Below are 25,807 nucleotides of genomic sequence, written 5' to 3'. Positions count from 1 at the left end.
AGAAGAAAGAGAAAGAGAAAAAATAATAAAAGAAAAATAAAAAATGAAGTGTTGGTAGTTTTTGACACGGCAACGACGTGGCAATGACGTGACAACGATGTGGCAATGATGTGGCACGAGTGTAATACATCTCACCTTGTGAGAGTGGTATTATTTTTTAAGGGTGGAAAATAATTGAAATGAAAGTTGTTAAGGGGGTATATAAATACAACTTAAGTTTAGTTGCTAAAGTGAGTTTTCGTGTCAAGTTCAAGGGTTAAATGATGTCTTTTCTCTAATTTCTTTTGACATCTAACTTGCAATATTACATTCCCATACAAAGACCCTGTCTAGTCAAGTAATATTGGTCAATCGGACTGGTGGGTGTGTTTGCTTATTTGGTGTGCAAGCAAGTTACACTGACCAATTCTAAACTGAAACCGCGTAATTAAGATTAGTAGCAGTAGCCTTTTATCTAAGCTAGTTCTGAACTTTCACCCAGCTAAATTTGTAAACTCCTTCTGCCTTGCCAAAATATGGAAGTCTATCCAGTATCCTCTAGAAAGTGGCATCAAAGGGAATAAAAAGTAACTAGGGATTAGGTGAATGAGTCAACCAAATCAATGTTTTCATTTGGTCTGCTTTTGATTTGGTCAAACAGAAGAAGCAGCTTACTAAATTGTGGTGTAGCACATCTGAAAAGTTCTCTCTGAGTCAACCAAATCAATGTTTTCATTTGGTCTGCTTTTGATTTGGTCAAACAGAAGAAGCAGCTTACTAAATTGTGGTGTAGCACATCTGAAAAGTCCTCTCTCTCAATAACCAAACGAAATATTTTCACCCATTTCTTCTTTGAAAACTTCGACTTTTCTTTCTGCAGTTATGGTGTTTGGTCCTTATCATAAGCTCCAAAAATATTTACTGATCAAAGTTTATGAAGTTCCCTGATACTGAAGTCATATATAAGTTACATTTAAGAAAGCTTTAGAGCACAATCACAACTCCTACTCCAACTATCAGATTACTTCTAAAGTTTTTCAAATGCATAATCCAAGATGCCAATTCCTAATTCTTTTCATCCAACTTGTCTCCATCATTAGCTTTCCCCACTACACAAGGCAAATAAAAGCTGAAGATAATGACACTAGTGCTGTAAAGGTGGATGTGGGTATAATTCTTGATCTGGAAACAGATGTTGGAAAAGTAATGCACACATCCATCTTACTAGCTCTTGCAGATTACCACGCCGAAAATCGCAGTGCCATTAGAATAGTCCCTCACTTGAGGGATTCCAAGAAAGATGATGTTGAAGCAGCATCTGCTGGTAAATTCAGCTCCATGATTCACTTTTGTTAAACTAGCATATCTTTCTCTCTTTGCTTGATCATACTCTGGTATTTAGTTATTCATGCATGCTCTATTTACCCAAAGGACTCTCTTTTTCTCAAAGACATTACTTGTCCCTTTGGTTTTCCTATTTTGAAAGAGGTGTTCAGAAAATTTCTTAGAGTCTGATTGTGCATGTGCAGCGATATACTTGCTAAAGGATGTCCAAGTACAAGCTATCTTTGGGCCACAAATGTCCACACAAACTGATTTTGTGATCGACTTAGGGAACAGAGTAAAAGTTCCTATCATTTCTCCAGCAACAAGTCCTTCACTTTCAGTAAAGGAAAATCCCTACTTCATCAGAGGAGCACTTCCTTCTTCCTGCCAGACTAAGGCCATTGCAGCAATTGTTAAAAAATTTAATTGGAGGGAGGTCGTAATCATCTACGAGGATAGCCCCTATGGAACAGGGCTAGTTCCATATCTGACTGATGCCTTATTGGAAATCAACACTTTAATCTCCTATAAAAGTGTTATTTCTCCTTCAGCCAATGATCATCAAATCCTAAAGGAGTTATACAATTTGAATACGAAGCAGCCCAGGGTGTTCGTCGTGCACTTGCAACCATATCTCGCCTCACGCCTTTTCGTCAAGGCCAACGAAGCGGGGATGATGAGCAGTGGATATGCATGGATCATCACAGATGTGCTAACGAGTCTTCTGGACTTGGTAGATCCTTCAGTGATTGATTCATCGATGCAAGGTGTTCTTGGTATAAAGCCTTATGTTCCTAAATCAAATAAGCTTACCAATTTCACGAAGAGATGGAGAAAGAGATTTCGTCAAGAGTATCCAGACATGGACCCAGTTGAACTCAATGTTTTCGGGCTATGGGCGTATGATAGCATCACCACATTAGCTAAAGCAGTAGAGAAAGTGGGCACTACTGCTATCCCAAAATTAAAAAAAGCAGACACTAGAGAGAATTTTACGGACTTAGATGCACTTGGAACCTCAAAATTGGAATCTCTGCTCCTTGACTCTATGCAAAACTTAACGCTAAAAACAGGACTAAGTGGTGAATTCCGTATCATTGACAGAGAATTGCAGCCATCCCCATATCAGATTGTGAATATAATTGGGAAAGGAGAGATAAGCGTTGGATTCTACACGGAGAAGGATGGTGTTTCGTATAAACTGAAGATGAATAGTAAAACAGCTAAAAGTAATAATAAACTAGGGACCATCATTTGGCCTGGTAAATCTACTATTGTTCCAAGAGGCTGGGAAATACCCACAAGTGGGAAGAAGTTACGGGTTGGAGTTCCTGTCAAAGGAGGGCTGGAGCAATTCATTAAAGTGGAAATAGATTCGAAAACACAAGCAGTAACTGCAACTGGTTTCGCTCCAGATGTCTTCGAAGAAGTCATCCAATCTTTGCTATACGCTGTCCCTTATGAATATATTCCATTTCCAATAGCACATAGCCCCACTTCTCAAGACTATGAAGATCTTGTTAACGAGATCTCTCTTCAGGTAATATCTAATCCTTGTTTGAACTAACCTCGTACATGCTCCTTTTTGGGACTTTCGTATCTACTTTCTGCTTTGACTGAGTTCAATCATAAATACTGCAATAACCATTGTTTGCTTGAAGCAGGAATATGATGCTGTTATAGGTGATGTGACCATTTTAGCGAGCCGATTCAAGTATGTGGATTTCACATTGCCTTTTTCAGAGTCGGGTATTTCTGTAGTTGTGCCAGTAAGGGATGATGAGAGGAAGAATGCTTGGATTTTCTTGAAACCTCTAAAGAGTGAGCTTTGGATAACAACCGGAGCATTCTTCGTCTTCATTGGTTTTGTGGTTTGGGTACTCGAACATCGTGTAAACAAAGAGTTTCAAGGACCCAAACACAAGCAAATTGGGATGATATTCTGGTTTTCCTTCTCAACTCTCGTTTTTGCTCATAGTAAGTCTCTAACTCAATGCAAATTATATACGAAAGCTTTAGGATTTTTCCTTGTTTCTCAACAATATCATATATATGACTGGTTGTTGCAGAAGAGAGGGTAACAAGTAACTTGACAAGATTTGTGCTGATTGTGTGGGTTTTCGTGGTTCTGGTGCTGACATCAAGTTATACAGCCAACTTAACATCTATGTTAACAGTGCAACAGCTCCAACCTACTATAACAGACCTCAATGACCTCATTAAGAATGGAGAATATGTTGGGTATCAAAAAGGTTCCTTTGTCAAAGACGTCTTGAAGCGCATGAAATTTGACAGCTCCAAGTTCAGAAGTTATAGCACATTGGAAGAGTATAATGATGCTCTCTCAAGAGGAAGTAAAAATGGAGGTGTTGGTGCAATTGTTGATGAGCTACCTTATCTCAGACTCTTCCTCAACAAGTACTGCAGGAAGTATATTATGATCGGTCCGACATACAAGGCTGCCGGCTTTGGATTCGTAAGATGTCGCACTCCACTAATGTTTCGAAAAGTGTTCACATTTATTTAGAATAGTTTGTGGTTTACTCAATGATCTAATCGTTTATTTTCCCTACAGGCATTTCCAAAAGGATCTCCTTTGGTACCTGACGTCTCAAGAGCAATCTTGGAGATGATGGAGGGAGAGTTTATGAATAACATAATACAGAAATGGTTTGGGAATGAAACAGATTGTCCACAGCAAGATGGAATGGCTATAACATCTGATAGTCTCACGCTAGATAGTTTTAAGGGCCTTTTCCTCATAGCTGGTGTATCAGCAGGCTCTGCTCTTCTCTTATTCTTCCTCATCTTTCTTTATCAGAATAGAGAAATCTTAAACACTGATGATTCAATAAGGCAAAAGCTTTCTGCCATAGCAAAAGTTTTTGATGAAGAGAAAGAAAACTCTAATTCTAAGTCAGAAAAGCCATCTGAAGGCAATGAAGACCAAACGGCTATACTGTTTGCAGCAAGTGAAGCTTCCCCCGAAATATTGCCCAACCTTCCTTTGCAAAGCCAGGAAATCAGAATATCTGATGGCCTAGGAGCATCCCCTGCTGCTGAAGGGTTCTCTACAACAGAACCTGGAACTCCAGTTCATGAAACCATTACAGGGATAATTGAAGAGAGATTGAATAGGGCCCTACAAGAGAATGTACAGAGATGAGCTAACTTTAGGGTTACAAAAACCAGATGACATTATAACTTTGTCGCTCTTGGCTGTAATATTTGTATCAAGAGCCAGCTCCAGAAAATAGATATGATAGGTTCAACCTTTAAGTTCTTAAGATTGAATTCATTGCACTTCTGAAATTATTGGTTAAGAATTTAATATTTGTGGAAATTCTACTAACTTTCCACTTATACTTATGTTCCATGTTGAAATTACTGGTTCGAAGTTGCACCCAGTAAATAAGGAAGCATTTGCCTCTGTTTTCATCAATGGTTTCAGGTGGGCAGATGAAAGATTTCAGAGGAATAGAAACAGAACATCACTTATCAATGCTCATGGGCCAATTAAGATGCCATAAGAAAACTCAGTTTACTATTTCCCTTTTCTTCCTTTATCTTAAAAGAAAGAAAGGAAAAAGAACTATCAGAAGACCATTTAATTAAATTTCAAATCTCAGCCGACAAATACGAAACTAAACGTTAACAAGTAGTGAGATGATGGATAAAAGTAACACATTTCACGGAACTGACTTGATAAGATCATTTTCACTTAGTAAAATAAAGAAACATTTTATGACACTTCACTAAACGAAATCACTATACTGGGGCCAAACAAAATATCTATTCAGTGTCTTAAAAAAGCAGCATGGTGTAAGTAAAGTAGTACAGGTGACCAATTCCTTTTCCAAAATCAATGATAATCGAAGTTTAAGTCCTAATGCAGCTGAGTTTGTGCCTAAAATATATTCTGGGCAGCAACAATTGGCATTGGAATCAGCAACTAAGAGCTCTTTAACTGGGTAGCAGCAACTGGTGGCATCAGGTACAAAATTAATATTGCTATTGCGAGCTCTAGTGCGTAAAGCTTTTCTGGGGAGGACAAGCCACTTATTGATGCATTGGTGTGTTCAAATACTGATAAACTGAAGTCTCTTACTCCTCTTAATACTAGGAAACAAATACAAGTTGTTGGAAGTAGTGTTTTCTCTCCAACTACTTGACACAGTGAAGATATTTTAGAGGAAGGCGAGGAGGACGAAATGCTGGATAGATGATTTGCAAATGCAGCTAGGGACGCCGACATCTGTCCTAGGCAGCAGCGCAATAAAACTCATGGAAAGAAAAGAATTGGAACAACAAGATGAGCGAGGAGTTTGCTTCAAGGCACAAACATTTTGATATTATTAGCACAGAAACGCGATAGAACAATTAACTGTACTAAAATGCTTCTCAAAAATCGAGAAACTGTAGATTCGTACCAAGAACAGAATTGCATTCATTGTAGGTCTCTCTTTCTCTTTTACTATCTCTCTTCATGGGACACAAATCATTACAAGTATGTATACGCTTGTGCGCAAAAACACTTTTCTTGGGGCTTTAATGTGGGTTTTTGAACATTCAAGTCCAATAATTTTTCAAAATAAACTGTATGACAAAAAGACAAGATAGATAAATATATGAGATGCTTGATTTAAGAGTCAACACACATGAACTGTGCTTCAAAAATTGAATGACTCGCAAGAGAAGGCTTTTATCTTTTAAACATTAGAACTTAGAGATAGAAACACCACCTCGGATTCTACAAATCCTCCTAGTTTCCAGCAATTCAGGTCAACAAAACTGAACAAGCTTTATCACATTGTGACATCTCACATTGAATTCTACAAATCCTCCTTTTAGCTTCTTTTAGACAACCACAAATTATACATTCAAACTACTCATCCGAATATGGCATATCTCATCATAAATCAAAAAAGATTAGCATGTGCTGTGACATATGATTTCTCATTAGGTAAAAATTCTAATCCCCGGTTTGGATGGTGGTTTGCCATGATTCATTAATGTATGGTTTTCTATAAAACTATGTTTATTTCCATTGTTCTTAAACTTATGTGGTATGGTGTTGTAAACCCGTGGTTTCCATGGTTATGTAATCATGAAAAGTCTCAATTTTTTAAAACACGGATTTGGTGATTTTTCCGTGATTACGTATTTCATTTCTCCATTATACACCACCCTCCACCATCCACCCCACCCCCACCCTACCACTCACCACCACCACCCGCCACTCAACCCCCACCCCCAACTACCCCACTCCTCTGTGACCCACCCCCACCACCGCCCAACCCCACCCCATAACAACTCACTCCCACCCTCATCCCACACCACCACCTCACACCACCCCCACCCACTACCCCTCACCACCACCCAACTCCACCCCCACAACCACTCACCCCCACCCTACTGTAAGGATTTGAATCCCAAATCCGACCTTTGTAAGCAAGTTCCCAGGAAAGATTGGAGGGTCACAGCTGGACCACTTAAATACCAACCTCCTTAGACAGAACCTACTTATGCCGTGATGTAAGCGAAGAATAAATAAATAACACACACAGATTTATAGTGGTTCACCCTCAATGTGAGAGCTACGTCCACGTTGCTGCTGCAGATCTTATTAAAGAAGAAATATTACAAGTGTTTACAACACTCAACCTCACAACCCCAATCCCAATTTCACTCAAGAATTTTTTACTAAAAATTCTCTCAAAAGCCTTCTCTTACTTAGGCCTTTCACTAAGAGTATTTCTCTTAGATTTTTCTCTCTCTTTGGGATGTGTTGTCTTCTTCAATTTTTGGTGGTATTTCCAACTGAAGCTTAGAACTCTATTTATAAGCTTCAGAAAAATGAGTGAACAGTATCATGCGTGAACAGTACCGCATTTTTATACGCGTGAACAGTAAACCGCGTTTTTATAAGCGTGAACAGTACCACGCGTGAACACTAAACCGCGTTTTTATACGCGTGAATAGTACTCAACAATTCTCCCACTTGAAGGCTAATTTTAATTTGTCTTCACACTTTGATCGATGCAGGAGCTCTTTCCTAGTTTCATACTTCGTGTAGGCCAACTGAAGTTGAACATTGCTTCAGTTTGTCTATCGTCACTACCTTTGTCAGCATGTCTGCTGGATTCTGACTCCGTGCAATCTTCTCAAGCACTAACGCTCCATCTTCCAAAGTGATCTAATGAAATGGTACCGGAGTTGTATGTGCTTCGTTCGAGCATGGTAGACCGGGTTTTTTGCCAAATGAATGGCACTTTAGCTATCACAATATAGCACAATTCCCTCGTGGTCCTGATTCAATTCCCGCAGAAAAGATTGTAGCCACATCATTTCCTTTGTGGCCTCCGTCACAGCAACATACTCAGCCTCACAACTAGAGAGAGATACTATCTTTTGCAACTTGGAAACCCAAAAGATTGCAGTACCTCCGAAGGTGTAAACATACCCGGATGTGCTCTTTCTGCTATCAACATCACCACCGTTGTCAGCATCAACATACCCTTGCAATCCTGTTTCTGATTTTCGGAAATACAGAGCTGAACTCGAGCTGCCTTTCAGATATCTGAATATCCAATTTCACAGCCTCCCAGTGTTGCTTTCCCGGATTGCTCATAAATCGGCTGACAACTCCCACTGCATGTGCAATGTTTGGCCTTGTACATATCATTGCATACATAAGACTACCGATTGCAGATGCATAAGGTATCTTGTCCATCTGCTTCTTCTCATCCTCGGTTGTCGACGACTGATCTTTTGACAACCGAAAGTATTCAGCCAAGGGAGTGCTGACTGGCTTGGCATCATGCATGTTAAACCTTTTGATAACTTTCTTCACATATTCTTCTTGTGAGAGTTTGATGCCCTCCTTGCTTCGGTCGATTCTCATCCCAAGGATTTGCTTTGCAGCTCCCAAATCCTTCATTGCAAACTCTTCCAATAACCCTTTTTTCAACCGATCAATCTTTTGTAGGTTTGCTCCTACGATTAGCATGTCGTCGACATAGAGTAGCAGTATTATGTACGAGTCTTCAAATTTCTTGAAGTAACAACAGTGATCTGCCTCGCACCTTGAAAAATCAGCTTTCTTCATAAAGCTGTCAAACTTCAGATACCACTGTCTTGGAGCCTGTTTTAGTCCGTACAGACTCTTTTGAAGTTTGCACACCAGATTCTCCTTTCCTTTGACTTTGAATCCCTCCGGCTGTCGCATGTAGATTTCCTCGTCTAGATCACCGTGAAGAAATGCAGTTTTCACGTCCATCTGTTGCAGATGTAGATTTTCCTTTGCTACCAGTCCAAGAACAGTTCTGATAGTCACCATCTTAACTACGGGAGAGAAGATCTCCGTATAGTCGATGCCTTCTTTCTGTTGAAATCCCTTTGCAACCAGCCTTGCTTTATAACGTTTGCTTCCATTGGGTTCTTCCTTTATCCGATAAACCCATTTGTTTTGCAATGCCCTCTTATCCTTTGGCAACTCGGCTAACTCCCAGGTATGATTTGCCGATAGTGAATCCATCTCATCTTTCATTGCCAGCTCCCACTTAGTCGATTCATCGACTTACATTGCTTCTTCATAACATTCCGGCTCCCCTCTATCAGTAAGTAGAATGTAGTTGAGGGATGGAGAGTACCTGTGAATCAGCTTCCTGATCCTGGATGATCTACGCAGTTTTGTGATTGACGTCTGTTTATTTGTTTCAGAATCAGCACTTTCATCAGTACCTTCTTGGATTGTTTGTTCCTCTGCCTCGGCTGTACCTAGTTGCGGCTCAAGTGTCGGGAAGTCCCTCAAATCGACTATTTCCGATTCCTTGTCTTGACATTCTGAATTTTTTTGCAACTTGTCTTTGTATAGTACCTCTTCGTTGAAGACAACATTCCTGCTTCGGATGATCTTCCGATTTTGTTCATCCCAAAATCGGTAACCAAGCTCGGTGTCACCATAGCCAATAAAGTAGCACTTCTTTGATTTTGGATCAAGATTGCTTCTAGCCGTATCATCATTATGAACATATGATAAGCAGCCGAACACTTTCAGAAATGAAAGATTTACCTTCTTGCCACTCCAGACTTCTTCTGGAATTCTGAAATGCAAGGGAACTGACGGTCCTCGGTTAATTAAGAAGGCCTCGGTATTAACTGCATCTGCCCAGAATGTCTTGGGCAGTCCAGAGTGTATTCTCATACTCCGAGCACGCTCGTTCAACGTTCGGTTCATTCTTTCAGCTATTCCATTTTGTTACGGCGTTCCAGGAATAGTCTTCATCATCTTGATTCCATTTTCGGCACAGTATCGTTTGAAATCACCATCGGTGTATTCTCCGCCGTTGTCGGACCTCAAACACTTCAACTTGAGGTTTGTTTCATTCTCGACCATGGCTTTCCATCTTTTGAATACACTAAACACATTGGATTTATTTTTCATAAAATAAACCCATACCTTCCTAGTTGAATCATCAATGAAGGTCACGTAGTAGTGTGATCCTCCAAGAGAGGGGACAGTGGTAGGTCCCCACACGTCTGTGTGCACCAATTCCAGCTACTCGACCTTCAACTCCCTGCCTGCATTTGAGAAGCTTACTCGCTTTTGTTTTCCGAGAATGCAGCTCTCACACGTATGAAGGTCCACCGTCTTCAGCTCCGGAATTAAGCCATTTGTCACCAACAGCTTCATCCCCTTCTGGCTGATATGCCCCAGCCGACAATGCCACAAATCTGTCTTCTTTGTGTTGTCAACCACAGCAACAGTATCACGACATCTAGTCGTCATGTAGAGAGTGCCAATCTTCTTTCCTCGGCCAACTACCATAGCTCCTTTCGCCACCTTCCAAGACCCATTACCAAAGTTGAGATCATATCCCTCATCATCAAGCTGACCTACTGAGATCAGGTTTCGCATCAGCTTTGGAACATGTCTAACTTTTGCAATCTTCCACGAGGATCCATTTGACATCTTCAAATTAATGTCTCTTGTGCCAACAACGTCTAGCGGCTCTCCATCGGCTAAATAAACTTTGCCGAGATTCCCAGCCACGTAGTTTGTCATTATATCATGATGTGGGGTGGTATGAAAGGACGCTCCTGAGTCAAGCACCCAAGAGTCTATCGGGCTGTCAACCGATAGCAACAACGCATCGCCAATGTCTTCGTAGCAGCGTTGATTCCATCCCCCTTGTTGTCCTCCTTCTTTGGCGCCCTGCAGTTCTTCTTGAGGTGACCTGGTTTTCCACAGTTCCAACACTCAAGTGTTCGTCCTGGTCTGGATTGACCCCTGTCATTCCTTGACTTCGATCTGCCCCTATTTCGGTTGTAGTTTCTGTTATAATTTCTGCTTCTGTTTTCAACATTAAAAGCAGAACTCGTCGATGCCTCTCCAGAATCTGTCCTGCGCACCTCCTCAGCAAGGATACGATCCCTAACATCGTTGAACTTTAGTTTGTCACTGCCGATAGAATTACTAACCGCTGCTCTCATTGGCTCCCAGCTATTTGGTAGGCATGCCAACAAAATTAGAGCTTGCACTTCATCATCGAAGTCAATTTTTACCGATGACAATTGATTTACAATGGTATTGAATTCATTTACGTGTGCAGCAACATGAGCATTTTCCATCATCTTTAGATGAAATAGTTTCTTCATGAGAAATACCTTATTATTTGTCGAAGGTTTCTCATACATGTCAGACAATACCTTCATCATATCTGCGGTGGTCTTCTCCTTTGCCACATTGTGAGCAACGTTCTTCGACAGCGTCAGCCGAATGACTCCCAGAACTTGTCTGTCGAGGAGATCCCAATCTGCTTGCTTCATCTCCTCTGGTTTCGGACTCAGAGGTTCATGAAGCTTTCTGCCATATAAATAATCTTCAATTTGCATTCTCCAGAACGCAAAATCTGTACCATCGAATTTACCGATGTCGTGCGTCGTACCATCTTCGCCTCCCATCGTTTCTAAATCACAACACAACCTGTTGCTCTGATACCAGTTGTAAGGATTTGAATCCCAAATCCGACCTTTGTAAGCAGGTTCCCAGGAAAGATTGGAGGGTCACAGCTGGACCACTTAAATACCAACCTCCTTAGACAGAACCTACTTACGTCGTGATGTAAGCGAAGAATAAATAAATAACACCCACAGATTTATAGTGGTTCACCCTCAATGTGAGAGCTACGTCCACGTTGCTGCTGCAGATCTTATTAAAGAAGAAATATTACAAGTGTTTACAACACTCAACCTCACAACCCCAATCCCAATTTCACTCAAGAATGTTTTACTAATTTGCAGGATTCTCTGCAAGATTCGATTGCCCGTGCCTAGTTTAAGAAGAAACGTTACTGTCAGTTATGTTTTATGCTGAAGTCGTAACTGCGGGTTATGACTTTAAGATCAATCAATGTCAGATTTCATATAAGGATTGTTTGTACCTGGATTCTGTAAAGTCGTTACTGTCAGTAACGTATTAGCCATAATACAACGTTACTGGCAGTAACGAATTATATTTTATCACCGTTAACCCGTAGCTTTTTGTCCGTTGAATTTTTAAATAAAATAATACCTAATACATTACTTAGGAATACGTTTATGCTAGTTCTGTTAATTTTCAAAAAAATGTATTGTTTTAGTGAATTGGCTTAAATAATAGCTTACTTCGGTCAAAAATTCCATCGTTGCTAACTTTATTAATACTTTCTCCTCGTCTCAATTTATGTCATTTTTTTTTAAAATCTATCCAAAAAAAATAATAGTATCTATTTAATGAATTATAATGGAGGTGCTAGGAAGAAAAGAACAACAAGAGCAGCTCATAACCACTCCACCATATTTATGAAACATAAATAATGAAAGGTTATATATATATATATATATATGTTACCAAGCAGCTTCCTATTAGTACAAATGGGCCAATGAGCTTTAACCATCTCCAAGATCCAACTGATAGATTGCTTACCGTTTACTTCTTCACTTCGACTGCTAATTGCATTAATCATTCCATGCATAACTTTTTTTTTTTTTTGCCCACCCATTTAGGAGGATTTATAGTGTTTTCACACTTCCCCTCCAGTGTGACTCGAACCCAGGACCTACCGGTCGTGGGTGGAGGTGCTTAACCACTGAGCCATCCCTCACTTGTCATTCCATGCATAACTAAGAGACAGTTGCTGGGTCTTTTTCCTGTTTGATTTGCATACAATTTACTAAAACGCGTATTTTAAAGACTCCTTGGTACGAGTGAAAATATTTTCCAATTGTTTTATATCAGGTTGGCTAAAATATTCTAGAGAATATTTATTTAAGAGAATCAGTTCCTTAAAAATCAGGAAAATGACTTTTCTTGTAGAAATAAGAAAATAAGTTTCAAAAATGACACCCATCTCATTATCTCCTTCTACCCCCAACTATCACCTCTTTACCACCCCACCCTCGCCACTCCTGCTTCCCGCTCCAGTACTCCATATTGTTTCCCTGAATTATATATAAATGCTCTTGTATACTTACCAAACACCAGAAAATTACTCACTTTTCAAGAAAACAATTTCCTTCAATACCAAACACACCCAAAAACATACAGTTAGAAGATAAGTTGAGAGACAATAACTTCTACTACTTGGTAAATATTTACCCACACCAGGTGTTAAGACACCAAATCATATAAACTGACTAGAATGCACGTAAATTGATCATGGGGTGTGTGTGTGTATATTCGAATATAACCAAATAATTGCGTTGCCCAGCAAGCTAGACTTGCCCATTGATATGAAAACATGAGACCATGGATGCCTTTTCCTGTACTGCCTTGCAATATCACTCCCTTCTTCACCAAAATTTGTTCCGGGAAATTTATCGACTTCTTATGTAAAACTTGTCGAGTTAATATCTTTTAGGAGTTCCTTGTCAAAAAAGTTGCACGTTCACAAAAAAATTGAATTTTTTTGCAACTGGTAAAACACATTATTTTGCATGAACGGTTCCTCAAAAATATCCCTAAAGACTTTCCCAATACATTGTTCTAACACCCAACCAAACGTTTAGTAACTGGAGAACAGAAACTAACTTCGACTTTCTTTGAAAACTTCAACTTTGTCCTTTCTTTCTACATTAATTATGGTTTGGACTTATATTAGTCGAGGTCTTTATTGTCAAGATCTTTATTGATCGAAGTTTATAGAATTCCCTGATTCGAAGGCTATATGTCCAAAGCCACCCATTTGAGAGAGCTGCAGAGAATATCTTTGCATGGTGGTTACTTGCACAAGCACAACTTCTTGCCCAACTCTCAAACAAAATGTACCCAGATTTCTCAAGTGAGAAGTCCAAGATGCCACTTCCTTATTCTTTTGATTCAATTTGTCTCCATTATTAGCAACCAGTACATAATACCAATAATAGGTGAAGATGAAACTGGTGTAGTAAGAGTGGATGTGGGCACAATTCTTGATCTGGAAACAGATGTAGCAAAAGTAATGCACACATGTATCTTAATAGCACTTGAAGATTACCATGCCGCTGCTAGTCGCAGTGCCGTTAGGATAGTCCACCATTTGAGGGATTCCAAGATGATGTTGAAGCAGCATCCTCTGGTAAATTCAGCTGCATATATATTAGCTCATTGATTTACTTCTGTTAAACTAGAATATCTTACTCTCGTTTCTTCATGAGTCAGATATACTCTAGTAGCTAGTTATTCATGCCTTATTTGCACAAGATGTCCTCTTTTTTTTTTTTTTCAAAATTTTCTTTTGTTTCCCTTTGGTTTTCCTATTGGGATACTTGCATAAATATACCCTCGGCCATATAGTTTACCAAACAAGGCCGAAGTATACACTACCTATACACTTCGAATAGGTATGCCTATGTATGTATAGGTGTGTATATTATAAATATAGGTATGTATAGTATATGTATATTTAGTATAAACGATACACTACCTATACAATGTGTAAATATTTTGTAAACTAGATGGCCGAATGGTATTTGGTTGTAATTTTCCCTTTCCTATTTTGGAACGAATGTTCAGAAAATTTCTTATACTCTGATTGTGTGAAGCCATATCCTTGCTAAAGGATGTCCAAGTATAAGCTATCTTTGGACGACAAATGTCTACACAAACTGATTTTCTGATTGACATAGGGAGAAGAGTAAGAGTCCCTATCATTTCTCTAGCAACAAGTCCTTCACTTACAGTCAAGGAGATCCCCTACTTCATCAGAGGAGCACTTTCTTCTTCCAGCCAGACTAAGGCCATTGCAGCAATTGTTAAGAACTTTGATTGGAGGGAGGTTGTAGTCATTTACGAGGATAGCCCCTATGGAACCGGGATAGTTCCGCATTTGACCGATGCCTTACTGGAAATCAGCACTTTAGTCTCCTATAGAAATGTTATTTCTCCTTCAGACAATGATGATCAAATCCTCAGCGAGCTATACAAGTTGAATACAATACAGACCAGGGTCTTCATTGTGCACTTGCGACAATTACTTGCCAGACTCCTTTTCCTCGAGGCAAAAAAAGCCGGATGATGAGAGATGGATATGCATGGATCATCACAGATCTGCTAATGAGTCTTCTGGACTCGGTAGATCATTCAGTGATTGAGTCATCAATGCAAGGTGTTCTTGGGATAAAGCCTTATGTTCCATGAACCAATGAGCTTATCAATTTCACCAAGAGATGGAGAAGGAGATTTCGTCAAGAGTATCCGGACATGGACACAGTAGAACTCAATGTTTTCGGGCTGTGGGCGTATGATGGAATCTAAGCATTAACAAAAGCAGTAGAAAAGGTGGGTGGCACTTCCATCCCAAAATTCAAAAAAGCAGACACTAGAAAGAACTTAACGGACTTGGATGCACTTGGAACCTCAGAGTTGGGATCTCTGCTCATTCACTCTATGCAAAACATAAACGCTAAAAAAAGGTCTAAGTGGTGATTTCTGCCTCGTTGGTGGCGAATTGCAGCCTTCCCCATATCCGATTGTGAATATAATTGGGAAAGCAGAGAGAACAATTGGATTCTGGACAGAGAAAGATGGAATTTCATGTAAACTGAAGATGATTGGTAAAACCAGGGGCGGAACTACAAGGGTGCAAGGGGTGTCAATCGAACCCCCTTTGTCGGAAAATTGCACTATATATATTGGGTCAATTTTTTTATTCATGTATAAATATTAATGTTGCATCTCCTTAACATAATGGAGAACTCAGCAGCTGAGGCGCCAACTATTGAGCCCATGGTTGCGGGTTCGATTCTCTGTAACGACACTTTTTTAACCCTTTTTCATCCAGTCCCTTTTTCTTGAATCCCCTTATCAAATGTTCTGGCTCCGTCCTTGGGTAAAGCAGCTGCTAAGTACAATAATAAGCAACTAGGAGCCATAATTTGGCTCGGTGAATCTACTATTGTTCCGAGAGGCTAGGGAATACCCACAAGTGGGAAGAAGTTAAAGGTTGGAGTTCCCGTCAAAGGAGGGGTGGACGAATTCATTAAAGTGGAAATAGATTCGAAACACAAGCAGTCACTACAACTGGTTTAAGTGCAGATGTCTTCAAAGAAATCATCCTATCTTTGCCGTATGCTCTCCCTTACGAATTTATTCCATTTCAAATACCAAATAGCCCCACTTCTCCGGACTATGATCATTTGTTCACAAGGTCTCTTCTAAGGTAATACCAAATCCTTGTGTAAATTGACCTCTTTGACTTAATACCTTTCATGCTCCTTTTAGGACTTTCTTATTTACAGTCTGTGTTTTGTTTTGGCTGAGGAAGACCAACCATAAATACTGCAATAATCACTGCTTGCCTTGAACAGGAATATGATGCAGTTGTAGGTGATGTGACCATTTTAGCGTGCCGATCCGAGTATGTGGATTTCACATTACTTTTTATGGAGTGGGGTATTTCAGCAGTTGTGCCAGTAAAGGATGATTACAGGAAGAGATTTTCTTGAAACCTCTAAAAAGTGAGCTTTGGATAACAATAGGAGCATTCTTCGTCTTCATTGCTTTTGTGGTTTGGGTACTAGAACATCGTGTAAACAAAGAGTTTCGAGGACCAAAATGCAAGCAAGTTGGGATGATATTCTAGTTTTCCTTCTCTACTCTCGTTTTTGCTCATAGTAAGTCTCTAACTCAAAAGCAAATATATACGAAAGCTTTAGGATTTATTTTTGATAAGGAAAAATAGTTTTGCAACAGTTTTACATATTATTTTGCTAATTCTACTTTGACTGTCATTTTGACAGGAACAGTACAAAATGTATGAATGGGTTAGTAGATATCAGTTTTTGTGATTTGTTCCTGTTTGAGATATCCTACAGTTTTTGTTCGACGAGGTATTGTGGTATTTTTGTCTTTCAAAATAAAACACTAGTTCTCTGCCACGGTTTTCTTCTTTGGTTTCGCCTGTTTCGACTTGCATTCTATAAGAATTTGAGTTTGTTAGATTCGGTACATCAAAGCAGTATTGATTTTGTGGCCCTCAACCGTTAGTCCACTATTAAGAGAAAAAAGTAAGAAAACAACAAATGAGAAAGGACACAAAATCAAATGCGATCTCAAGAATAAAAGTGCAAGGCAATTTGTGAAAGCACGTTTAATTTATTTTTATATTTGTTTTTGTCATCACTATTTAGTAGGGGATATAATTTAACGAAGTTATGGCATGAAAAAATTCAACGCATCAAATGAGGTAGTTTTGTTACACAGATAGAACAAAAACTATAAAATAAAATTAGCACATAAGATACTAGCTAACTTTTAGATTGCATAATTTTGTTCATAAAATATGAAAAGATGGGGTTATATGCGATCGTGGCAGATAACGACTATAGTTAGGGATAACATAAATAATGAAATATTTTAGAATCATCGCTGCATGGAAGACAAGCAGTAATATGTTCATTTCAACGTCATATACGTAATTTCCCAAGCAGCTTCCTCTTACATTAACAATTATATATAAATTGAACCAATGACATTGACACCTACATAATCATCACAAAGACCCAATCTCGTCCCAGTTAATTTCTTCTGACATCTAACTTGCAATATTCCATTCACATAAACAGACCCTATCTGGTCTAGTAATATTGGTCAATCGGACTGGTGGGTGTGTTTGCTTGTTTGGTGTGCAAGCAAGTTATACTGACCAATTCTAAACTGAAACCGCGTAATTAAGATTAGTAGCAATAGCCTTTTATCTAAGCTAGTTCTGAACTTTCACCCTGCTAAATTTGTAAACTCCTCCTGCCTTGCCAAAATAAGGGAAATCTATTCAGCATCCTCCAAAATATGGCATCAAATGGAATAAAAAGTAACTAGGGATTAGGGGAATGAGTCTACCAAATCAATTTTATCACTGTTTTCATTTGTCTGCTTTATATTTGGTCAAACAGAGGAATAAGCTTACTAACTTGTGGTGTAGCATGTCTGAAAAGTCCTCTCTCTCAATAACCAAACGACATATTTTCACCCATTTCTTCTTTGAAAACTTTTGACTTTTCTTTCTGCAGTTATGGTGGTGGTCCTTATTATAAGTTCCAAAGATATTTACTGGTCAAAGTTTATGAAGTTCCCTGATACTGAAGCCATGTATCTAAAAGTCGCACATTTAAGAAAGCTTTAAAGCACAATCACAACTCCTTCTCCAACTATCAGATTACTTCTAAAGTTTTTCAAATGCATAATCCAAGATGTCAATTCCTAATTCTTTTCATCCAACTTGTCTCCATCATTAGCTTTCCCCACTGCGCAAGGCAAATAATAGGTGAAGATAATAACACTAGTGCTGTAAAGGCGGATGTGGGCATAATTCTAGATCTGGAAACAGATGTCGGAAAAGTAATGCACATATCCATCTTACTAGCTCTTGCAGATTACCACGCCGCAAATCGCAGTGCCATTAGAATAGTCCCTCACTTGAGGGATTCCAAGGAAGATGATGTTGAAGCAGCATCTGCTGGTAAATTCAGCTCCATGATTCACTTCTGTTTAAACTAGCATATCTTTCTCTCTTTGCTTGATCATACTCTGGTATTTAGTTATTCATGCATGCTCTATTTGCACAAAAGATTGTCTTTTTCTCTTAGATATTACTTGTCCCTTTGGTTTTCCTATTTTGAAAGAGATGTTCAGACAATTTCTTAGTCTGATTGTGTATATGCAGCGATATACTTGCTAAAGGATGTTCAAGTACAAGCTATCTTTGGGCCACAAATATCTACACAAACTGATTTTGTGATCGACTTAGGGAACAGAGTAAAAGTTCCTATCATTTCTCCAGCAACAAGTCCTTCACTTTCAGTAAAGGAAAATCCCTACTTCATCAGAGGAGCACTTCCTTCTTCCTGCCAGACTAAGGCCATTGCAGCAATTGTTAAAAACTTTGATTGGAGGGAGGTCATAGTCATCTACGAGGATAGCTCCTTTGGGACGGGGATAATTCCACATTTGACTGATGCATTACTGGAATTCAGCACTTTAGTCTCCTATAGAAGTGTTATTTCTCCTTCAGCCAATGATGATCAAATCCTGAGGGAGCTATATAAGTTGAATACAATGCAGACCAGGGTGTTCATAGTGCACTTGCAACCATCTCTTGCCTCGCGCCTTTTTCTCAAGGCCAAAGAAGCCGGGATGATGATGAGTGGATATGCATGGATAATCACAGATGTGCTAACTAGTCTTCTGGACCTGGTAGATCCTTCAGTAATTGAACAATCAATGCAAGGTGTTCTGGGTGTAAAACCTTATGTTCCAAGATCAAATGAGCTTAACAATTTCACCAAGAGATGGAGAAAGAGATTTCGTCAAGAGTATCCAGACATGGACCAACTAGAACTCAATGTATTCGGGCTATGGTCATATGATAGCATCACCTCATTAGCAGAAGCAGTAGAGAAAGTGGGCACTACTGCTACCCCAAAATCAAAGAAACCAGACACTAGAGAGAACGTAACAGACTTAGATGCACTTGGAACCTCAGAAGTGGGATCTCTGCTCATTGACTCTATGCAAAACACAGAGCTAAAATCAGGCCTAAGTGGTGATTTCCGTATAGTTGATGGAGAATTGCAGCCATCCCCATATCAGATTGTGAATATAATTGGGAAAGGACAGAAAAGCGTCGGATTCTGGACAGAGAAGGATGGCATTTTGTATAATCTGAAGATGAATGGTAAAATAGCTAAAAGTAATAATAAGCAACTAGGGCCCATCATTTGGCCCGGTGAATCTATTATTGTTCCGAGAGGCTGGGACATACCCACAAGTGGGAAGAAGTTAAGGGTTGGAGTTCCCGTCAAAGGAGGGCTGGAGCAATTCATTAAAGTGGAAATAGATTCAAAAACACAAGCAGTAACTGCAACTGGTTTCTGTGCAGATGTCTTCAAAGAAGTCATCCAATCTCTGCCATATGCTGTCCCTTACGAATTTATTCCATTTCCAATTCCAGATAGCCTCAATCTTCCAGACTATGATGATCTTGTTTACAAGATCACTTCTAAGGTAGTATGTAATCCTTGTTTGAAAATTAACCTCTTTGGCTGAATACCTTAGTTACATGCTCCTTTTCGGGACTTTATTATCTACTTTCTGCTTTTGTGACCAACCTTAAATACTGCAATAATCAATGTTTGCTTGAAACAGGAATATGATGCAGTTGTAGGTGATGTGACCATTTTAGCTAGCCGATCTGAGTATGTGGATTTCTCATTACCTTTTTCAGAGTCGGGTATTTCTGCAGTTGTGCCAGTAAGGGATGATGATAGGAAGAATGCTTGGATTTTCTTGAAACCTCTAAAGAGTGAGCTTTGGATAACAACCGGAGCATTCTTCGTCTTTGTTGGTTTTGTGGTTTGGGTACTCGAACATCGTGTAAACACAGAGTTTAGAGGACCCAAACACAAGCAAGTTGGGATGATATTCTGGTTTTCCTTCTCAACTCTCGTTTTTGCTCACAGTAAGTCTCTAACTCAATGCAAATTATATACGAAAGCTTTAGGATTTTTCCTTGTTTCTCAACAATATCATATATATGGCTGGTTGTTGCAGAAGAGAGGGTAACAAGTAACTTGACAAGATTTGTCCTGATTGTGTGGGTTTTTGTGGTTCTGGTGCTGACATCAAGTTATACAGCCAACTTAACATCTATGTTAACAGTGCAACAGCTCCAACCTACTATAACAGACCTCAATGATCTCACCAAGAATGGAGAATATGTTGGGTACCAAGAAGGTTCCTTTGTCAAAGACGTCTTGAAGCGCATGAAATTCGACAGCTCCAAGTTCAGAAGTTATAGCACATTGGAAGAGTATAATGATGCCCTCTCAAGAGGAAGTAAAAATGGAGGTGTTGGTGCAATTGTTGATGAACTACCTTATCTCAGACTCTTCCTCAACAAGTACTGCAGGAAGTATATTATGATCGGTCCGACATACAAGGCTGCCGGCTTTGGATTCGTAAGATGTCGCACTCCGCTGATGTTTCGAAAAGTGTTCACATTTATTTAGAATGGTTTGTGATTTACTCAATGATCTAATCGTTTATTTTCCCTACAGGCATTTCCAAAAGGATCTCCTTTGGTACCTGACGTCTCAAGAGCAGTCTTGAAAGTGGTGGAGGGAGAGTTTATGAATACCATAATACAGAAATGGTTTGGGAATGAAATAGATTGTCCACAGCAAGATGGAATGGCTATAACATCTGATAGTCTCACGTTAGATAGTTTTAAGGGCCTTTTCCTCATAGCTGGTGTATCAGCAGGCTCCGCTCTGCTGTTATTCTTCCTCATCTTCCTTTATCAGAATAGAGAAATCTTAGCCACTGATGATTCAATAGGGCAAAAGCTATCTGCCATAGCAAAAGTCTTTGATGAGGAGAAAGATAACTCTAATTCTAAGTCAGAAAAGTTATCTGAAGGCAATGAAGGCCAAACGGCTACACTGTTCACAGCAAGTGAAGCTTCCCCTGAAATATTACCTGACCTTCCTTTGCAAAGACCAGAATTCAGAATTTCTGACGGCCTAGGAGCATCCCCTGCTGCTGAAGGGTTCTCTACAACAGAACCTGGAACTCCAGTTCATGAAACCATTACAGAGACAGTTGAAGAGAGACTGAATAGGGTCCTACAAGAGATTGTACAGAGATGAGCTAACTTTAGGGTTAGTTAAACCAGATTACAATATAACTATGTCGCTCCCTGGAACTCCAGTTCATGAAACCATTACATGGACAATTGAAGAAGGGTGATACATATAGCTTGCTACTATAATTGTGACACACCTGAATAGGGCCCTACAAGAGATTGTACAGATATGAGCTGCTTTAGGGTTAGTTATAGCTTTTTTTATAATGTTTTCACTCTTGGCCATAATATTTGCATCAAGAGGCGACTCCAGAATTTAGATTGATGGGTTTAACCTTTAAGTTCTCACGATTGAATTTAATGCACTACTGTACTATGGGTTCAGAATATAATACTTATTGAAATTTTACTAATTTTCCACTTATATTTATGTTCCATGTTGAGATTGCTGGTTCAGAAGTTTAACCAAGTAAATAAAGAAGTATTTGCCTCTGTTTTCATCAAGGTTTTCAGGTGGGCAAATGAAAGATTTCAGAGGAATAGGAACAGAACATCATTTATCAAAACTCACGGACTAATAAAGAAGGTTTTCAGATGCCATAAGCAAACTCAGTTTACTATTTACCTTTTCTTCTTTTGTCTTAAAAGAAAGAAAAAAATAACCTACTATTAGAAGACCATTTAATTAAGGCTTAAGTGATCGACAGACCCTCCAACTTGTCTATAACTTCCACTTAGACCCTCCAATCGAGACTTGTACCATCTGGACACTCAAAGACCACATTCACTGTGCCATTTAGACACAAAATAATAACCCATCCAAAAAATAAAAGGCGTGCAACTCATACGCGGATGACGTGGCAAAATGATGAACGGAACAGTGACATGTGGCATGTCGGCCCAAAATAATTATACAAAATAAAACTTATCTAACTAATAAAAAAAATTATTTCAGAAAAAAAAAAAAAAAAACTAGTAAAAATCTATTTTCTTGCACCCCACCTCATCCCACGCAACCCCACCCTTTCTTCTTCCCCAAGTGAACCTCGCCATTGTCGTCCCCCCCCCCCCCCCCCCCCATTCCCCCAATTTCTCTCCCTCCCCTTCCCTCTTTCCTCACCTCCACCTCCACCTCCACAGCTTTTTGATAGTTGGCTTAGAAATCTTTGAAAGTTGTCAAGAGTTGGATTTTTGGCTAATGATCACTAGCTTATGCATCTCCAGTTGGTGGAACACTACGGCACCATAGTCGTGTGAGGAGATACTTGACATCGGAGGACTATCCTAGTCCTGAAGCTAAATCAAAGCCATGGTATGGATTGATAAATTCGATGTTGGATTATCATTGGAATCCAGACAAAAAGCACCTAACATCATTCTCTTTTTTTTTTTTTTTTTTTTTTTTAAACATCTTAATTCATTTCAAAAAAACTTCATTAATCAGATTTAAAACCGTGATGATCTGGCCGGAAAATATTATCTCCGGTGAAGCTCAGAGATGGTCAGGTTGTCGTCTTAGCTTTCTCCCTCTTTTCTTTGTCTTTTTATTTTCTTTCAAAAAGTTTTATTTTTTCAGATCCAAAAAACATGAAAATAAGGCCGAAACTCTCACTCGCCGGAAAATATTATCTCCGGCAACGTTCTGATGGTGGTCCGGTGACATACTAGTAGAAAGAAGAAGAAAGTGAAATAATCTTATTTGAAAAGAAAAGTAAATGAGAAAGAAGAATAAAGAAACAAAAATTTGAAAAAAAACAAAAGGAAAAATATGTTTCAACAATGTGTCACGCGCCCATTATCAAGTGAATACCACTTTTTGTGCCATCTCAGCATCAGGTGTTAAATTGGCACACAAACTTGTGAAGGTTGGAGTGTCTAACTGGAACAAGCCTTAATTGGGGTGTTCAAGTGGAATTTATGAACAAATTTAAGGATCTGTCGATGACTTCAGCCTTTAATTAAATTTCAATATGTAAGCCGACAAAGCCGAAACAAAATGTTACCAAGTAGTGAGATGATGAATAGAAGTGGAACACATTTCATGAAACTGACTTGATAAGATTATTTTCACTTTGTAAAAAAAAAGAAACAAGTTATGACACTTCACTAAATGAAATCACTATATTTGGGGCCAAACAATATATCTACTCAATATCTTAAAAAAGTAACATTGTGTAAGTAAAGAAGTACAGGTGACCAATTCCTCTTCCAAAATCAATAATAATCGAAGTTTAAGTCCTAATGCAACTCATTTTGTACTTAAAATACACACTAGACAGCAACAATTGGCATTGAAAACCGCAACTAAGAGCTCTCTAACTGAGTTTATGCCTAGCTTCCAGCAATTCAAGTCAACAAAAAATTCTACAAATCCTCCTTTTAGATTCTTTTTGTTGGGAATAAAATAGATCCGCAAAAATAATATTCACGGTATTAGTGATAAACGCGGAACACTAAGTTATGGTTAAATCAGCAAGAATAAAATGCAGCAATAATGACACCAAGATTTTACGTGGAAACCCTTCTGAATAAGGGAAAAAACCACGGCCAAGAGGAGCAGTTGATATCACTATAGTAAGGAATTTTACACTGTGTAGTAACGAGTATAAATACTCCTAAGACCACTACACCCACAAAAGAAATAACACTCTTTTGATTTCCCACCTTACTACAATATCACTCACACTCTATTTTTCTTCACAGACTATTTTCTCACAGTCTATGGAATACCTCACTTTGCTCTCACTCAGATGTATTGTCTGAGATTTTGGTGTGTATAGCAAATGATCTTGGTGATGATACAAATGAACCATAAGCCGCCTATTTATAGGAATGAATTTCCTATGATGAGGTAAGCGCTTACATCACGACTATGATGAGGTAAGCGCTTACATCACGACTATGATGAGGTAAGCGCTTACATCACGGCTATGTGAACAAAAGAATTGACTTGTTGGTCAATTCCACAATTGCTACCAATGTGATTTTGTCAAAGGAAGAAAAATCTTCCTTTCTTAAAATATGGGATAGAGGACTGGACCCCACACTTTTAGACAACCAAAAATTATACATTCAAACTGCTCATTCGACTATGGCATATCTCATCATAAATCAAAAAAGATTAGCATGTGCTGTGACATATGATTTCTTCTAATTAGGTAAAAATTCTAAGCACTGTTAATCTCTAATATATCATTTTTTTAGATGCTCTTAGAGGTAAATAAATAGTACTAATGAAGTAATGATTATGATGTCAGCACAGGCGACTTTAAGTGCTAAAATTGGGGCACGTGAACACATGGTCTCTCCATAAAAATTAGGTATTTTATGCATATATTTTTTAAAATTAATATAATACTATCTGCTGGAACTCATGCTACAAGAAAGCTAAATGGAACATTTGATTGAAAGTTGAGTTATTTACCTAGAGGTCTAGGGATCAAGTCCCACTTAATACATTTTTAAGTCCTTTTTTTTTTTTAAGTGGTGAACTCATGTTCCAGAAATACTAGATTCGTAATTGGATGTCAGAAGTGTCACATTCAAACATTCCATGGAGGAATTTCATCGAACGACTCAAAGGCATGATAATCTTCAGAGGGAATACAAAAGAACTGCTCAGTAAACCCGTGAACGATCAATTGTTCATCGAATAAAGACTCATAAGTAAAGAAACATTCCCAGAACTAAATTATCTTCTCAACAAAATTAAGAAGGGAGCCTAGCAAGCATTCCTTTATATAGCACAAAATAAGCAAATACATAAAAGATCTTCATTAAACGAAGACAGAGAATTACCTATTGGAAAGCGATGATTTGGTTATTAAAGTCCAAATCACAGTGGAAGAATGAGAGAGAGTTTATATTTCTTCAGGCAAATCACAATGAACGATTTGGTTATATCTTGAATGGACAAGTTAAGAGTAGGGGTGTTCATGGTTCGGTTTGGGTCGGTTATTGATTAAAATCATAATCAAACCAATTTAATCGGTTTTTAAATGTCTAAAACCATAATCAAACCAAATAAAATAATAACCACCGGTTTGGTTATTGTCGGTTTGGTTCGGTTTGGTTGGACTTTTCGGTTTATGACTAGCGGTCATGAGACTTATCAATAAAACATTAAAAAGTTGAAAAAGACATTTTTTTTTGTTCAAATGATAACTTTTATTTATCGTTTAAGGTGGAACATACATCATAGAAATATTTTCACTATTAGTGATAGTGTCATACTCAAGTTACCAAAAGTTGTTAAACTATTACATATAGAGCTAAAAACTAACTAAGTAGTGGTTGCACCATTTTTATCATCTTAATACACATACCTGGAAATAAAGTAGAGCATAGGAGTTTTAGTTGTTGTTACAAACATACATATTAATTAAACATAAAGACTACCG

General features: G+C 38.6%; 3 protein-coding genes, 1 long non-coding RNA gene and 1 pseudogene across 4 annotated transcripts; 4 read left to right on the top strand and 1 right to left on the bottom strand.

The window, feature by feature from the left end:
- The first annotated feature begins 535 nt into the window (after positions 1 to 535).
- On the top strand, positions 536 to 4,631 carry LOC132645125 (glutamate receptor 2.8-like). The gene is made up of 5 exons (XM_060361910.1): positions 536 to 1,303; positions 1,509 to 2,845; positions 2,970 to 3,282; positions 3,375 to 3,781; positions 3,881 to 4,631. Exons 1-5 carry the CDS (start codon positions 1,021 to 1,023, stop codon positions 4,469 to 4,471), a joined length of 2,931 nt encoding a protein of 976 aa, XP_060217893.1. The 5' UTR covers positions 536 to 1,020; the 3' UTR covers positions 4,472 to 4,631.
- Positions 4,632 to 13,257: 8,626 nt separating this feature from the next.
- On the top strand, positions 13,258 to 14,140 carry LOC132617843 (uncharacterized). Its single transcript, XM_060332941.1, has one exon. The coding sequence runs from the start codon at positions 13,515 to 13,517 to the stop codon at positions 13,935 to 13,937; it is 423 nt and encodes a 140-aa protein (XP_060188924.1). The 5' UTR covers positions 13,258 to 13,514; the 3' UTR covers positions 13,938 to 14,140.
- Positions 14,141 to 14,259: 119 nt separating this feature from the next.
- On the top strand, positions 14,260 to 16,508 carry LOC132616601 (glutamate receptor 2.2-like; annotated as a pseudogene).
- Positions 16,509 to 17,434: 926 nt separating this feature from the next.
- LOC132645110 (glutamate receptor 2.8-like) lies at positions 17,435 to 21,831 on the top strand. The gene is made up of 5 exons (XM_060361892.1): positions 17,435 to 18,284; positions 18,489 to 19,828; positions 19,970 to 20,282; positions 20,375 to 20,781; positions 20,881 to 21,831. The coding sequence occupies exons 1-5, from the start codon at positions 18,002 to 18,004 to the stop codon at positions 21,469 to 21,471; spliced, it is 2,934 nt and encodes a 977-aa protein (XP_060217875.1). The 5' UTR covers positions 17,435 to 18,001; the 3' UTR covers positions 21,472 to 21,831.
- On the bottom strand, positions 21,039 to 25,298 carry LOC132645118 (uncharacterized). Its single transcript, XR_009584003.1, has 3 exons — positions 25,206 to 25,298; positions 21,302 to 21,447; positions 21,039 to 21,172 (listed from the first exon to the last, which is right to left on the bottom strand). It is a non-coding gene; the product is annotated as an uncharacterized LOC132645118 (long non-coding RNA).
- Between the last annotated feature and the right edge of the window lie 509 nt (positions 25,299 to 25,807).

Source organism: Lycium barbarum, chromosome 1 (genome assembly GCF_019175385.1).
Source record: "Lycium barbarum isolate Lr01 chromosome 1, ASM1917538v2, whole genome shotgun sequence".
Taxonomy (NCBI): Eukaryota; Viridiplantae; Streptophyta; class Magnoliopsida; order Solanales; family Solanaceae; genus Lycium; species Lycium barbarum.
This window is presented reverse-complemented; position numbering and strand designations above follow the sequence as displayed.